The following is an 18,234-nucleotide window of genomic DNA, read 5'->3' as shown; positions in this document are numbered from 1 at the left end:
ACTTAGACTTGATTTATACTTTTTTGCGTGCCGGTTTTGTGCGCCAAAAATAATTGACCTACAAGCTCACAACACGTTGCAGCACGATGCTTTGTGAGCTTATAGGTTGGCTATTTTCGGCATGACATTAGCACGCAACGAAGGATAAATCAAGCTTAACACCAGAGTCTCTTTCTCCTACATCCAATCATAATACAGAAAGAGCCAAATCACCATTCCTCCTGATTCTGAGAGAAAACAATGTGTCATGGGATGTTCATTGCAGTTATCAAATTTTTGCATTGTAGCCAGATTTGGGGTTAATTACAGCCAAACTGTGTGTTGAGGCTGATCCAATTTATACATCCCTGTTGTCTACATATTATTGCAGATAGATGGGTAGCTGTCAGGAACACTTCCTCTTTTGGACAGCTTTCTTCCACCATGTTTGTCTGTCTCTGCGCAAGTCTGCCAGCAGCAATCGTCTTCGTCATCTCTCTTTACCGCCTCACCTCCCTCCTTATCAGATTTTCATAATAGCTAAATATTACTAGGCATCTGTTTTCAATTAGAAGTCACTTGCACAAGATCTCATTAATGTCAACATTAGACTTTATCTGAAGTAGAACAGCGCTTTTCCACCTTCTGCCCTATTTTGCACTTTTTTTTTGTTCATGATTCGACTAAGATTGGCAGTCGAATCAGTCTGATTCGACTGCCAATCTATCAGTCAAATCAAGCAAAAAATATGTTATGCAATAGAGGAACATTCCATTTGGGCTGTAGGAGTGCTTAGTGTCTCATCTAACTATATAAATGGCGACCGACTTCCGCACCCTCGGTGAGGACACCCCACAGCTCTGTTATCGAATAAACAACGCACCGCCAGACCACATGTCGCCAACTGACTCGCCACAGCGGCCGCGCTGAATTTACGCGTCGCGTAGGGGACATCTCATTGCTCACTACACCTTTTCCACCGCGCAACATAATTAATTCTACTCACCAAATGTCGGACAAAACGGAAGGTGAATCACTTTCGTACCGTTTACCGTGCACACCACCGACACCGAACGGCGACGGGTTTCGCCGAAACAACACGAGCGGCCGCCATTGCACTCTGCCCATCTCCTCCACACCAACACACACGCAGCTCCTTTGCTTCAACCCCCCCCCCCCCCTTCTTACGTACCTCCTTTGTTCCACCCAGGCCGTTACTTTCACTTCACTCATGTCTCGATCACAATATGTCCGTCCTTCACGTGCCATGTTCATCCCAAACACAAAAACAAACAGCGACGGCCACAGCACAGCACGTTGCCCAGGCTAATCTGGTAAACAAACCAACCTCTAGCTTCATGACACCAAAGGACTCGACAGTGATGTCATCATTATGCAACCCGGAAGTACAAATACCAAGGACACGTCACTGATGTCAGTCGGGTTGCCAAGTTCAGGTTGGCATGCCAGGTTCTCTAAAAACAAGCGCCAGAAACAAGCAACCACCTTCATGAAAAAAAAAAAAACACCGAAGGGGTCCGCCATGTTCCAGGGGGGTCCCCGCGCGTCCCAACACTCCACAGGGGGTCCGTCGACCAGCAGGGGGTCCGCGGGGGTCCCCCTCAAACATCAAAAATATATTTTTTTCAATTTTTTTTTTTTTTTTTTTAACTTTTCCACAGTTTTACTCCAGCAATTTGAGTACCCCAATATACACGCGGCCACGCTGGGCCCCGTGCGCGGCTGGGGTTGAGGGGGGCGTAGCCCCCCGAAACTCTAGTTTAACATATACTATTGGTTTCTCCCAATAAATCATGATGTATATCCTACCCCTCGACTAATTAGTCGACTATTAGACTACTAGAGGTCAGGCCTACAGGTTTGTTTGCACCAACGAACCATACATTGAATTCAGATGTCCCCAGACATATATCAGTAGATAGAGATCTGGAATCGTCTGGCTGCACAAGACTATTTAGACCCTGGTGTCGAGTAGCACACCTACTGGTTAAAAAGTAATACTGCCTGGAGCTCATTATCGTAATATCTTCCCGGGCCAAGCAGGGATTGTCTCTTGGATGTGTGGTAGATGTTAGGTCTTCCACACGGGAGAATCCTGGGTATGACATCAAACTTTCAGATTGGAGCTTTAAGTTCAACGTGTAGCGCTAATTCTGTTTTCGATGATCGTGCATAGTTAAGCTTCTGTCAACCATCTCCTGCTGTCTGACATCATGACAATAGAGGTCGCTATCCCCCTAGGGTCACAGAGTAATATTTATATTGGAAATCCCATAAGGGAATTTAATATTGCGTCAAGAACTGTGTTCCAAAAATAAACAAATCAGCCGTGCGATTTTACTCATTGTGGATATGAAGCTCACTGACGGTGAAAAAGTACGAATTTATCCAAAGAGTAAGACTTTTTTTTTCTCAATTGATCTTCCAAATTAAACTTGATATCATAAACGTCAAATACAGTACCTGAAAAAATCGCCATGCTTTCCAATTTACATTTCCAATGTAAAAGAATGACTCCAGACAGCGGTAGTGACGTCAGGACTTTGGTACTCTATGCTGCATAAATGTTGGTTTGTTGTAACGTTTTTCATCCCACCTATCTTCTCTCTTTGTGCTAATGGCAGTGTGTTTTCTCCAACTTTCCTGTAAATGTCATATGATTGTTCTCTCATCTGTTGGTTTTCCAGGGTGAACGTGGTCCATCAGGTTTGCCGGGTCCAGATGGATTTGCAGGACCGCTGGTAAGTTTCAACCTGTTAACCTGCTGGTTGTTTTAACCAAAGGCCTCACGAAACAATCTGTGACAAACCAGTTGCAATTGGGGCTTCCAATTTCCAACTATAGCTGTATATAGTATGTACATCCATGCACGGTAAAGATGTGAAGACTTAAGATTTAGTCCCTTACCTGTATTTTTCAGTACAGTATATATGCAAGGTCATTATTGAGAAATATACACCCGCAGTCAATCTTCTTCTATTTCTGGTTCTCAGAATTGGAATCAGTTTTTATTGTTAGGCATACAGGGGAGCAAAATACTGTTCTGTTCTCCTAAACTCATGGTGCTTCACATTTAAAAACAATAGACACATTAATAAGAGGCAAAGCCGTTAAAAAAATAACATTAAAAAGTAGATTAAAAATGGGGTGGTCACATAGCTGAGTGGCTAGTGAGCCAGCCTAGGGAACCAGAGGCCCTGGTTGCCCCAGGTTTGATTCCAGGCCATGCCAGCATATGTGTCGATGAAATGAAATTTGTCCCTGAGCAAGACTCTTAACCCCTAATTGCTCACAGGTTCTCATTGGAAACAAGACCGCAAGGACTTTCATGAACGACCTGTTAAAGGAATTATCCTTATCCTTAGAGAGAACAGACAACATGGGTATACAAAAAAAAGTGCTGATGCTTTCAAAGTGCAATATAGATCCAGTACTATTCAAAGTGCTATTCATCTCTCAAGATGTTGGTTTTGGGGGCAATATATGGCAATATATCACTTCTATCTCTGTCTGTCCAAAGGCCTGACAGGCGGTTTAGGATGTGTCGTGTCCAAGGGAGCCAGTGTCTTTGGACAGGCGTCTGCCTGGTCTGAACCTGATAGGCTGCAGGGCCAAGGGTCATCCTAAAGAGGAAAGGCACTCTGGCTAGGGGTCAGGGCTTCAATGACAGGCACAATATCCTCTGCCACCTCACTTGAGAAAATGTACATACCACACCAAAGGAAGAATTTCAGGCGCACACATACACACAATAACACACACACACACACACACACACACACACACACACACACACACACACACACACACACACACACACACACACACACACACACACACACACACACACACACACACACACACACACACACACACACACACACACATACACACACGATAACACACACACACACACACACACACACACACACACACACACACACACACACACACACACACACACACACACACACACACATACACACACACAATAACACACACACACACACACACGCACGCACGCACGCGCAGTCGCGCACACACACACAGAAAACACACAAAGACCTCTATTGCAGCTTTTCTTCTCCTACCAAGCTGACAATTGTCCTTTGAATATGTAGTCTGCTACTTGGGAGTAATAGAAGCCTTGTGTTGAGTATCAGTGTATATTTGAGACTTGTGTGTATGGCCTCTTAAGGAAACCCATGTGTCAATGCCCATAGACGACTGTGTGTCTGCATGGCACTGTAGCTCACTATATGTAGCCTCCTATTGAATCTCTGGGTCTGGTCTTCACATACCTGGCCCTCACCTTGCCTCCCAGGAGGCCATCTCAGTGTTTGCAGTAGCTGAACCTAATATACCCAGCACATGAACTGTGCCCCCGCCAAGTATTTTCAGAGGAAATGACTGACTTGGGGCCTAAGCTCTTTACCCCCAAGTGGGCCTTTTATTGAGTGTGAAGGTTCACATGTCACAACCTCGGAAGTGGTCTCGGACTCAACGGTCCCGTTCAAATAGGTTTGCGTGCTGTCCCAAAAAGACACTGACCTGGCCCTGACCTTATGACTCGGAGGCTGTAAACATCTGTTGTTGATAATCACGTCAAAGAGGGGAAAACAAAAGATCTTAAGTGAAGAAAAATTCACATTTAACAAACAATAAATGTGGTTTATTTCACAAAGAATAAGTGCTTATTTAACTAAGTGCAGGGTTTGGCTGTACAAACAAAACTGTGGGTTGTGGTGTGCCAACTTTCCCGTCAAAGAAAAATCCAACTTTTATTTAATTTAATCTGTTGTTCTAATCTTAATTTCAAAATAATGTTGTAATTATGTCATTTTAGTTTTAGTTTTGAACTCTTTGTTCATTAAATCAGAGCAGAATTTGAATGAATCTAGACCGAGAATCTGCCACTTGCTTGTTACTGTAGTATTTTATTATTAGTAATACTAGAATGTGGAGGTTAACCTTGATTACTTAACACCACTGGTTTAATATTCTTTGATATTGTAACGTATATGAAGCTTCAGATCAATTGTAGCCATTAAGTATGGTCTATTTTGAGATAAATATCAATGTCCACTTGGTTGTAAAGTAGGGGTGTGCCGATACACTAATTTCACGAAACGATACGATACGATATTTGGCTCACAACTTCGATACGATTTCGATACGATACGATGCGCACTTTTTTTATTATGAAAATATATGGAGGAGAAAAAAAGAAAATGCAAACAAATAATTCTGTTTTTGCATTATTCAGACATGCAAACTTGTAGCTTTTCAGCTACAATAGCCGTTTTGAATCCAAATAGTATGACACCTGACCCGAAAAAAAAACATGTTGTCACTCTTTTCACTTCGGGGCCGTTTGCATGCCTGATTATTATGATTGTAAAAAAAAAAAAAAAAAGAAATTCAAAAACGATATTTTTTTTTTCCAAAACGATACATATCGTCGCGAAAACGTATCGCGATATATCGCGGGACGATATATCGGCACACCCCTATTGTAAAGAAGTGTACTTTGTGGGTATGTACTGTATTTCTGTCCGTGAATGTGTATGCTAATTGAACCACATCCCTTCCCACCTTGGGAAAGAACAGAACTAGAAAATAAAACTATATGCTTATACAGTAGTTATCTTTGACCCTCAGTCACACATACATAGTCGCACATACATGTAGTCTGAATTAGTCAGCCCAGGCCCAGACCACACCAAGTCAAGGGTCATTCACTGTAACCTCGGACCTTTGGTGCCATCAGGCTGCTGACTGCAGGAACGAAGTAGCAGATTGTTCCTAGATCACTAGACAACTCAAGTGTCTGGTTTCTGCACGACTTCATGCTGAAAATACTGTATTAGCACACGCACACGCACACTTACGTGCACACGCACACACACACACACACACACACACACAACCACACGGTTACGGGTGCACTTACCGCAGTGAAATTGAAGTGATACGGAATTCAAGTAGAAAAGCCCTATGGGAGACCTAGAGGTGCTAATAAAAAACTTGTATTCCTTTTATTTCTTAGAAAACAATATGGTTGCATCTTATGCATCTTATTCACTTTGACCTATGTTGTTCTTAATGAAGTATATCAACCAGAATTTTTGCAGCTGCTGTAATCTTTACATTAAAGGACCACCAACCATTTTCAACCTTATCTTCATAGAATTGGTCCTTGCTAATGCTTATTATAAGATCTACGTCTATGGTCTGCTACTCGTTCTGTGTCTCATTGGTGGGCTTTGGACAGTTCAGAAACCTGCCTACCAATAACTTCATCGATGGGGATTCCAAGATGATAGAAAGTACAGTCTTTCTCTTCCTGGAATGTTAGCATGCTGAAATAGAAAAAAATAAATACAAATATTGGTAGGCAGGTATGAAATTACCATACATACGTACCTGCCTACCGATGATGTCACTGGTAGGCAGGTATATGAACTGTCCATAGCCCTCGACTCGTCCAAGTAGAAATTAAACCATCTAAAAATGAACATTTGTGAAGACAGGTTGAAAAGATTGTGAATGGGTGGAGTGGTCCTTTAAATATACTTCAGTTCATATAATTGAGTTTTTCTTTATTTTGAAGGGTCTCAAGGGCTATCCAGGACCACTGGGCCTACCAGGAGAGCAAGTGAGTACTGTTGCATGAGAGTAATGTGTAATAAGTGTAATATAAGCGTAATATAAGAATAATGTGTGTGTGTGTGTGTGACTGTGTGTGTGTGTGTGTGTGTGTGTGTGTGTGTGTGTGTGTGTGTGTGTGTGTGTGTGTGTGTGTGTGTGTGCGTGTGCGTGTTTCTGTTATATCCACTTTGCCAGACTCCATCCCTTGTCATTAGCACTGATGAGGAGCATTAAAACCACCAAAGTCTACAACCAGACACAACTTAGCCCAGTTTATACATCTTTGCTGTTGTACGGCAGCGTCACACCGAAAATAGCCAAACTACAAGCTCACAATGCACTGCGCGTTATGAGCATGTACTGTAGATCCTCTATATTCGTTTGCACAACACCGTCGTACCATGGAGCACAAATTAAGCAATGCACGCCGGGTCACAACTCACTCACTCACTCACTCACTCACTGACTCACTCGCTCACTCACTGACTCACTCACTCACTCACTCACTCACTCACTCACTGACTCGCTCGCTCACTCACTCACTCACTCACTCACTTATGCATGCAAGCAAGCAAGCACACATGCACGGACGCACACACACTCACACACACAGCTGTGGATTGTGTGTCAGCAGCCAATTACCTCAGTGTCTCAGCTGTCCCCTCCAGTCAGTGGTTGCTTTTATCCTCCGTTTATCCCCCTCTCTGTGATGGAAAAAAACTCTTCACCTCATCAAAATGCTAGCAATTAACACGCCCCGTAACACTAGCCTTCTACACATGTCCATGTCCAAATGCACCAAAGTGTATAGGCTTAGAAGAAAACAGGCAATTAATGTCTTGCAAGGTGTTGGCATCACTTCAGTGCCAGGTCTGTCTCCATGATGTGATCAGACAACTACAGTGAACAGAGAGGCTCTCTGCTGCATCATGGGATTTCTTTTTTTTTAAACATTTTTGACATTTGAAAAGCTGGTGTGTTCAACACAACAGGAGTCACGATGGTATTTTCATTGTAACACAACAGCTCTGTGTGCATGCATTTGCTAGCAATAATGATAGTTTCCATGACATAGTTAATAATCACTTAATAATTAATAATTAAGTAATCTATGTACAACAATACAATACAATTGGCATATAGTATTTAATAGTGTTGGACAGTGGAGTAAGCAAGGGGTGAGGGCACAGCTGGCACAGTAACTAGACGAGGGTGGGAACACTGCTTGTTTTATTCCTCAGTTGGCAACACTGGAAAAGTTCTGTGTTCCTCCTCTTTCACTTTATCTATCCATCTCATCTTTCTCCACTCATGTCTCTCTCTTTCTCTCTCTCCCTCTTTCTCTACCCCCCCTCTCTCCCCCTCTTTAACCCTCCTTCCATTGTCTCTCTCTCTCTCTCTCTGTGTTTCAGGGCGTGCCAGGACCTCCGGGGGAGGCCGGGGCGGCAGGTTACCCTGGCAGGCAGGTGCAGTGAAAAATACGCTTCCGACTCCTCCATCCATCCTCTTGGGTTTTTCTTGACCGCTGCACTCAGAATGCCTCAAAGAAATATCCAAATAGAAGCACAGTGTTGTTATCATTTCATACTGAAAATGAGCAGTGGGGAAAAAGTCCTTCATCTTCGTTCTGCCCACATTCCAATATCACGTCAAGGAGTAGTCCAGGGGGGTAGTAAATACATTTAATTCAGTTCTTGGACTCAAGCTGAAATTAAAACATGCTCGTGATCTTCTCATATCTAGACCTGAAAAGAACTGGCCTCAGTGGCTTGTGGTGAAACCACCTCTAACATAGTTCCTTAAAGAAAGTACTGTTCCCCACAATAATGACAGAATTAATAGACAACCCTTCTTTGTACTCCCATCACCTTATGTTTATAATAGGACGCAACATTGACCAAAGTGTGCCATGCAATTATGACAGATTTTGTGATGATGAATTGTGAACACTTTGGAATGCTGCAACGGTGTGCATTCCAAAGCGATGCAAACCAGGAAGTATAACATTGCTTCTCAAGAGTATGAACAGCATGTGTTTTCTCTTAGTTGTCTGTCAGTCAAACCTACTGTATCTCTCTTATCAGACCAAACTGACAGCTCTGTCTGACTGATGTGTTTAGATTCCCCCCCCCCCCCATGTGAAATATGACCGCCGCGGAGACTGTGCATACTGTGACAATACCCCCCTCCTCACCCAAGTCTCTCCTTTGTTGCAGGGCTTGGCTGGGCCAGAAGGTAACCCGGGGCCTAAAGGTGTCCGTGTAAGTACAGCTTGCTCCCTGCGTCTTGTCTGCCCTCGGCAGCGCCAGAGTGAATACTTCATTTCCTGAAAGGATTAGGACAGTGTCAGGCCCATAGCCCCCTGCTCCGGAGGGACTGTCCTGGGATCTGAGTTGCGTTTCTCACATACCTGCTGATGGGAGCTGCGAGGCTCCTCGCGGGGCTGGTCCAGGGTCTGTGTTGTCTCTCAACAAGGCTGTCTGGCACCGCTCATCGTGGCTCATTCCTCAGGAAGCAGGCATGCCACAAGAACCGTAGAACAGAGAGAGAGAGGAACAGGGGAGGGGAGACAAATATAGGAGAGAGGAGTACAAAGGGGGGGATTTGGGCAAGTGAGCCAGAGAGAAAAAGGGAGTTATAGGGGAGGGTTTGCAACGAAAGGAAAATCTTGATTACTGAGTCACAAAGAAAGAAGTGTGAAAGAAAGAGACAAGCGAATGAGTGAGCTGGGGAGAGCTTGTAAATGTGTAGTCAAGTACCTGGATTAGAAGTGTTGCTTGACCACTTAAACACAATACTTAGTTGCCCGGAGTCCCCCAGGGGTCTATACTAGGCCCCCTTTTTCCTCCACACCAAACATCTTCCCCGAATGTTCACCCCAGAATTAGTTGCGCAAGGGTTTGTGTGGTAAAAACATTTTTTTAATCATACAATATGATAAAACATATTTGTCACTGATTTGAAATCAATTCAACCATTCCCTGTCTATTTGTTGTCAGGGATTTTATTACCCCTGTACAGGAAACCTAAACATGGAAGTCAACCTGTTGCTATTCTTGACTGCTATCCATGTGTTTCCCCCCAGATTTCGCTCTTTCTTTCTTTAATTCTCACAAGGTTGAAAATGCAGCCAGAATAGCATTCACGCTCTTTGGATAGGGATTGAAATGCCAAGAAATGCAATTGAAATGCCAAGACTCGCACTGGCACTACCAATTTGTGGCTGCGTGGCTTCTTTCTACACACCATTTCAATTACAACTGTTTGTATTCTGGCCACAGAGCAAAAGTTGGTACAAGCTTTCACAGAGACAAGTGCTAGCAACATGCTGCACGGTGCAGCAAGGTTTTCACTGGCAACTGTGTTGACTATCACTGAAGAGTAACCAGAAGTAACTTTTAAATATCTACCATGATTGTCTCAACTTTGGGGCTGTCCTAGCTGGATAAAACTTTTCCACCTTTTTACTGTATTGCTTGGGACAATTAATCTATGGTCTTAATAATTCCCTAAAACGCTGTTTTAAATTGCCCACCGTTACATATCCATCCCTCTTTGTAGATACAGACGCAAAGCTGAACAACATTTGATCTTTGTTTTATTTTCCCAAATGGACTTTTGGTTTCTCGTTCATTGAGGTTGGTAATGGAATAGTCTTCTACTAGCCAATTACACCCTGTATATACTTTGTTGACCGAGGTGCACCAGGGGTCTATACTTGGCACTTTCGTTCTCTCTGAACGAAAAACTCTCTTTGCCGACAAAATAGCTGATCTAATTGTAGATCAGCTATTTTCACTGAAAGTTCACGTATTATGACATGCCCAGAATAGGGTTAATTTGGTTAATTACTTTCTTGGTCATGACTTAAATGGCTTGTTGAAACATCCCTGGTTCATGCAGCTATTACGCAAAACACCACGCAGCAAAATCCTCTGTGTTAAATCAACACTGAGCGTTTTATTGTGCACCAAATGACAGGGAGACCGGACAAGGTTACTGCATGTTGGAGGGAGGGAGAGAATGAGACAGAGACATATGCACAACCATATGCATTAAGATAAGACATGATCTATGGTGGGTAAGCCCAAAAGAGAGAGCGCTCAGCCCAGACAGACAAGAAAGGGATACACCGGACCATGAGCGTGCTGACCAGTATACTTCATACAGTTCCAGTTACAATAGCCACCTGAGAAGCAGGCCGTCCATAACTCACTGTCCTGCAAAGCTTTGATGGGCTTAACATCTAAATCCCTACATATTTCTGGTGCACTGAAGCATGCCATGTGGCACATTATACTGTAGGTCCCTGTTGGTTCACATAATAATACATTGATAATCGCTATACACACAGAAGAAAAAGGTAGAAGAAGACATGCTAGAGAAGGAAAATGGGGCACAGTGCAGTGCCATATAGTCGCTGTCGCTGTTTTTTTTTTTGCTGTTAATTAATGCCCTACTTTGTACAAGAGTGTCATGCAAAACTAGTGAAAATAGCCAATCTACAAGCTCACAATGCTTTGCAATGCGATGCTTGATAGATATGCTATTTTTGCTAGATTTGAACATTTCTGAAAATGACAGTGTGTGGGTCAGTGTGTTTGGGTTTTATTAATATTGAACCAGTGAAAAGTATTAACAAGTGGGTACCAATGTATTGGAAGGTTGGGTATATAATGCATTATAAACACATTCATAATGCATTATAATGCACTTATAACAATTTGTCAGTGGTTTGCTCATAACATGTCACTGATCTTAGCACCCTCCGTTGTGATGGGCTTCAGATTAGTGAGGTTGTGCAGTACAGTACTGTTTGTACCTACAGTACACATGTGCTCATACACAATGTATTTCATTCTCAGCCCTTGTGTAACCACTCAATTTGGCCAAGGTACTCTTGGATTGTTGTTTACACACAACAGCTTGAGACGTGTGGTTGCCGGGAGCTTTAATCAAATGCAGAGTAGTTCAATTAACCCATTCAATCCAGGGGACACATCTCTGTCATTTTTAGATTTCTTTGGGCGATTAAAAAATAGCAGATGTACAAGTTCATAGCACGGCACCGAATGCCGTGCTATGAACTTGTAGATCTGCTATTTAAAAAAAAATATGAAAATTTGTGCAAATCTTTGAATATATCTTTTTAAGCGAACGTTATTTGTAACTCAAATCATTGCTTTTGGGGGGTCCCTGGAACAAATGTTTGCATAAAAAATATATATATTAAAAGATTTGCACACATTTTCACGATTAAAAAAAAATATGTGTAGATCCATAAGCTCATCATGAGCTTGTATATCTGCTATTTTTTGAATAGCCCAAAGAAATCTAAAAATGACACAGATACTTTCCCGGTCTAAATGGGTTAAGTACATTTATGGAGAATCTGTAACATTGATAACAAACACAATGACAACCAAAAATGTGCATTATACATACACAGTCCTCTATTATACAATTTCTTTTTTTGTTTTGCTACTGTCTTCCAGGGTTTCATTGGACCTCCTGGTGTAGCTGGGCCACCGGGGCTGGAAGGAGAGAGAGTAAGTGATTTTGTTTTAATTATGTCTGAAAGCCTCTTGTCTTGACAGTACTAAGGTTTAATATTATCTTTGGACAAATTATCATTAATCTCATGTGTATTTTGTATCTCTGCTAACTGTGCTAAAGTATATCTATTATGTTAGATTTGGCAAATGCCAGCTCTTTTCAAAATGTTGCTTTTATCATTTAGCTGTCATCAGCATGTTGCACTCGGCTCTCTTCCAATATAAATTGTGCAAGAGATCTTTTCAGATTCGGAGTCACTAAATGCTTGCAGACCTTTGTCAATAACGTACCCGTACATCCATTCAGTCATGGGCCATTCATTTTGTTATTCGATTTTGTAGCAAATTATGCAAAAGTAAAAGGTGCTTGGTGGGAATAATCTAAAACATGTATTAACTAGAAAATGTGCTCCTCGGAGCACAAGTCTCCGCCAGCAGACCCACATTGGTGAGGATTTTTGGTAAGGAATTTATTCCAAGATTGGAACTTTTTCTGCTAATATCTCCTGACTAAATGTTAGCTTGGCTGATGGCACTGATGTCACTTCGAAACATGCAATGCAATGTTTCGAAGTGATTCACCTATTTATAGGTATGTATTTCGTCATGCGTCTCGCTAGCCAATCAAAGCACACCCTTTCAACATATTGTCACGTGTCACGTGAAGCTTGACCAATGTTAGCTTGGTGGAACCAAAGGAAATCAAAGCAAAACATACTCTCCACCATGCCTTCGGCCTGGCGGAGACAAAAACCTCAACAGTAGCTAGATACACTTAACCACTTAGACCTCACTGGAGTCCCCCAGGGGTCTATACTGCCCCCCACTCCTTTTTCCCTCTACACCAAATCTCTAAGCCGAAAATTGCCAATATACAAGCTCACAATGCATCGCATTGCAATGTATTGTGAGCTTGTAGATCTTCTATTTTTGCAGAATGTTTGCCGCAGAATAGGGACTCTTGGGTTCAAGTGGTTACATAAGCTATAAGGAAAGTATCCATTTTCCACGAGGCAAAGACTGAATGACATCACAGTTAAATCCTTGCTCTCGCAAGAAGATCCCAGTCTGTATTTCTCTAATAGAGCAGTCTCTTGGCATGATGTGCCCTGGTGAATATTGACTGGACACTTGCCTGGGAAACCATTCATGTTTGACGCCATGCCAGCATATTTCTTTCTCCATGTCCAATTGCTGCTGTACTACTGAAAGAACGTTACAATTCAAAGAAGGTGGTGGGCTGCCCACTTGCCTTTTGACACAAAAAAAAACGAACAAACAAACAAAAACAAACACACACACAAACAAATAAATTATTAAATAAATAGATAAATGAAAGATCCTTCTGACTCTCCCGCCCTGTCAGTAAACCACTTACTCAACAGAAGCACACTTCAACACGTGACTGTTTTGTTATGTTTTCTCCTAATCCTTTTTGGTTCCTTTCCTAGGGCATTCCTGGTCCTGTCGGAAAGCCTGGTCACAAAGGAAGACAGGTAATAATATTGTCATCACATTGAAAGTTGAGATCTTCCAACACAGAAGCAAGGAAGCATACAATATACCGTCAGCATCTATCAATAACTCGGGTCCAATTTGTGGTTGGAGAGTAATTTACTATGGCGGGTTGGGGGAGGGGGAAGTTGCAGGTGTGATTGCCCATTTGGGCTCATCTGGAGTGCATCAGTTGTGCACATGACCGAACAGAGTGTTAGGGGAAGGACATACTGGTCAGAGCGTGTTATGCAACACATAAACGTGTACATCAGGTTCTCTTAAAAAGAAAAGTAATACTTTACACACAGGAAGCCCCCCGGACATCAAAGAGAGCCTCATCTGTATGCTGTGTGCGCTGTAAATGTGCTAATACAACAGCATGCGGTGCCAAGAGTCAAACATTACTGACAGAGCAAAGACAATATTATACGTAACTCTTCCAGAGGATCCAAACAGTTGCGGACAGCATGCGACCGAACGCATTGGAGATGTGAGCTTCTCAACAACCCCACTGTTATCTCTAAACGCTGCCAGAGAGGACTCATCCACATTTTCAAAGAACTTTCTGTTGCCACCCACCTTCTACTGCTGCTCTACAAACATCCAACTCATACTGTACTGCCCCCCCTGTTTCTTAACCGTGTCAAGTAAGAACGTACATGCACTCCAGAACCATCTGTCTTCATGTCCTTAACCTCTCAGACCTCACCAGCAAATCCATCACATTATTTGCACTGCTCTCATGTGCTCACAGATATAGATTCTGTTTGATCCTCCCCTCTGCCTATATATATATATATATATATATATATATATATATATATATATATATATATATATATATATATATATAAAATATTTATATATGGTTTTTAATCCAGTGTCTGTAAAGCTGGATGATCTTTAATCTCACAAGCTTAGACCTCTATCGGCTCCACAGCATGTTGATAAAAATGTATTCTTAGCTAGATAGGTGCGCTCAGTAAACCACATGCCTCCACCAGGAGGCATTCGCTAATAATAATAGCGATGTATGCAGTTAAATGTCTCCCTAAAGCCATGAAAGAGTAGCGTAGCATGTGATTACCACTTGTACATCGTCTCTACTTTATTCCTCCCAGGATGTCCCATTCCCATTACCCAAAACATGTTATTTTCAAATCCAGCATGCTCATTCGGCAACTATACTGTCTGTGATTTCATGTCTTAGGCTATATTGGTATTGGTGTCTGACACTCTCTAAACTCTGTGAAAGGGGCTAAAGACTGCTCAGACTGAGTTGGATGTGTGCGGACATTAAGACTTTAGTGATTTGGTTTTAGGGTATGTTTTCACATTTATAAATGTACAGTATAGTATTGGTATTAATCAGACACCAACTAGCATTGCCCAACGTGCATGTATATGGCAGAGAGAACAAGACAACCAGGTGCTCACCGGAGACGCAAAAAAGTCAACAAAGTTAAAATGGTAAAAGGTCCTCCTGGATCAAACGGGATAAGACATCAGATAAGAAATGGGAGATCCGGGCACTCAGAGTTAAAATAAGGAGCAGCCTTTATTAAACCAACATGTTTCTTCAACATGTTCTGTCTTTGTCAGGGCTAAAAAGGACTTTTAGCCCTGACGAAAACAGAGCGTGGTCGAAACATGTCGGTTTAGTAAAGGCTGCTCCTTCTTTTAACTCTGAGTGCCCGGATCTCCCATTTTTTTATCTGGTGCATGTATATGATTGGCTAGTTCCGGTCAATGACATAAATACCATAAATATGAGGGACAGGAGCATTGTATATGGCTAGCCTGGTGGGAGGCATATCCCATATCTTGTAGGGACTATTGCTCTTTGGTTATAGATTAAATACAATTACATGCAGTAGCTGTCAGCGTGCAGTGCTCAACAATTATAGCCCTGATCGGCCTAGAAGTATATGAGATTAGCTGCGGAAAGTCACACACACACACACACACACACACACACACACACACACACACACACACACACACACACACACACACACACACACACACACACACACACACACACACAGAGGACCGAACACATGTTATCCTGACGGGGATTTGAAAAAAAAAAGGATAAGCTACGTTTCAGGGGAATTCCTTGAAAATGTCCAAACTGACTGAAGCTGTCTAAAGACAGTGTTTCTGAAATCATAGATTCCTCCCCTATGCTTCTATTCATACTGAAACACCCTTCCTGGACCTGTTTACAAAGCTAATACGGTATGTTTAGTTAAAGGTGCGTATCATTTGTGTTATCCGCAGGGTGTTGTTGGTGCTGCTGGGGAGAGGGGGCCAGCCGGTCCTGACGGCAATGAGGTAAGAAATAAAATGGTCCTCATCTTCTTCTTCTCTCTCCTCGCCTTTTTATTCCCCCCTCTACGCCAGGGGTTTTCAAAGTGGGGTGTGGGAACCTCCAGCAGGTGTCCTTTAGTACTCTATAGGACACCTGCTGAACCCTCCAAAGTTTAGAAGGTTCAAGGGGGTCCCCAGCCAAATGAGTTAATATAACATCAAAATCATTTTTAACCACTTTAACACTATATACACCGGCTATTTGAAAATAGCCGACCAACAACCCTATTTCCACTCCTCCTCCTCATCCTGTCCCTTCCCATTCACTGTCATGTGTCCATTCTTCTCACTGTTCCATCAAGGAGACTGCACAGAAGCAAAGAGTGAAGCTGAGGACTTATGCCTGATGTACAAGCTCACAACGCGTTGCAGTGCGATGCCTTGTGAGTTTGTAGATATGCTATATAAATCACCCTTTAATCCAGCTTGATCGACTCTCTCCGCTTCTCGTGTAGTCTTGCCTAGCTAGATTATTCTCCACTCTTTAAGTGCTGTGCCACTGCCAATACTAGAGGAAACCCCTAATCTAAATTAAGCGCATATGTGCACTATGGTATGCCAGCCAAAATACTCTAGGGAACTACAGAGAACACACATGGCACATCTGTACCAAACTCTGAACTCTTTCTGTCTTTGTGTCTATGTCTCTTGATAATGCTGCTCTCTCTCTCTCTCTCTCTCTCTCTCTCTCTCTCTCTCTCTCTCTCTCTCTCTCTCTCTCATCTCTCATTTCTCAGCCATGTCCTCACTTTATCATACTAGCTCGAAGAGTTCTGTAACATTTTGAAACCGGTGCTGAAACGATACGTAATCTATTAAGATTGGGATGACAAACTTGGACAGAGTTTAGTCAGTCCAGCAGTCTTTATTGGCCAGTAAAGTATGCTGAGATAGACGTCATGTCAGGTTTAGGATTCTGTTTGATCCAGCGACAGTTAAATATAGAATTGCTGCTGATTGAAAACAAGAATAGTTCGCATTAGGCCCTGCAATTCACACTGCACTGCATCAATTCAGTAGTATGTATTATGTGGCCATTATGAAGAGAGACATAATAATATCGCCATGTTGGTGCTTGTGAGGGTGGTATTAATACCTACTTTTCCTATACTCTCTGTGAGACTTAGGTGGTTCCTTTGCCAGTGTGATGGGTTCCATTCATTTGATGGGGGTTTGTGGAATCTCAAAATTATCACTAAATATCATTGATTGCATGTCAAATTCAGTCCATTCGAGGTGAGGCTTTGCAAATGACAGTTACTGGGATTTATTGACTAGCTCTGTGCTATGCAAATAGGAAATTAATTTTTCATATGTCTATTATAGATTCTTTCAGTGTGTAGAAGCCTTAGGGAGGGGAATCCTTGCTGTACTTTAAGTGTCCTGCCCTGTGTACTTAGGATGTTGCTGTGATGTTTCACAGGGGCCTGTTGGTGGGACTGGCATCGGTGGTTTCCCTGGTCTGAGGGTGAGTATCAATCATTTCTCATAATTGTAATAAATGGCGTGTTGAAAGAGTCTCAGTTGCTCATTGAAGTCTTTGGTGTATTTTGTGTCATACATTGCAGATGTAATTTAGTCCTTTCGCCCGATCCCATGGTGTAGTGCATATCATATAGCACCATGCATATGAATCCATAGTTCCTGGCTCCTACTGAACTGGCAAAGTTCGATGTTGACACTTGTAGGCTTTGAACTCTAAGATGGGTTTAAAAGTGTAATGAGATCAAACAAAGATGTCGCCATGTTTAAGTACCTGACACATTTTCAAGCCAATGCACATCATACTCACTGATATGTCAATCTTTTATTTGGCCACCTGCCTGGTGCCTGCACACCTCCCTGTATTTGTCTACCTCGTTGCGTATCTGTCTGATTGGTGTCCATCTCCCTTCCTGCCCCTTTGTCTGTTTGTCTCACTTCTGTCTGCCTGTCTGTCCATTCATCTCAGTCTGTCTGCTTCGGCTTCTCTTCTGTTGGTTAGATTAGGTTTTTCGATGATGCATGGGAGGAATTGATCCGCTCCTCCACGCCTGATGAATGGGAATAAACAGGCTGCCAAATGCTTCTTGGACAGACTGTGTGCAGGGCTGAAGCCAGATACATTAGTTTTTCATGGCAGCAGTATATTCTTTACCTCTTGTAGCGCATGCTGCCA

General features: G+C 42.5%; 1 protein-coding gene across 1 annotated transcript in view; it reads left to right on the top strand.

Annotated features, from left to right (window-relative positions):
• col24a1 (collagen type XXIV alpha 1 chain) overlaps nt 1-18,234 on the top strand; it is a 147,252-nt gene that overhangs the window by 53,334 nt on the left and 75,684 nt on the right. The window contains exons 7-14 of the mRNA XM_084067805.1: nt 2,688-2,741; nt 6,614-6,658; nt 8,064-8,117; nt 8,868-8,912; nt 12,147-12,200; nt 13,658-13,702; nt 15,987-16,040; nt 17,500-17,544. Coding sequence (XP_083923931.1) covers nt 2,688-2,741; nt 6,614-6,658; nt 8,064-8,117; nt 8,868-8,912; nt 12,147-12,200; nt 13,658-13,702; nt 15,987-16,040; nt 17,500-17,544 — 396 coding nt within the window. The remainder of the gene's footprint in view (nt 1-2,687; nt 2,742-6,613; nt 6,659-8,063; nt 8,118-8,867; nt 8,913-12,146; nt 12,201-13,657; nt 13,703-15,986; nt 16,041-17,499; nt 17,545-18,234) is intronic.

This window comes from Gymnoscopelus microlampas (genome assembly GCF_963454915.1).
Source record: "Gymnoscopelus microlampas genome assembly, chromosome: 9".
NCBI classification, from domain to species: Eukaryota; Metazoa; Chordata; class Actinopteri; order Myctophiformes; family Myctophidae; genus Gymnoscopelus; species Gymnoscopelus microlampas.
Note: the sequence above shows the minus strand (reverse complement) of the source record. Positions and strands in the feature narration are given on the sequence as shown.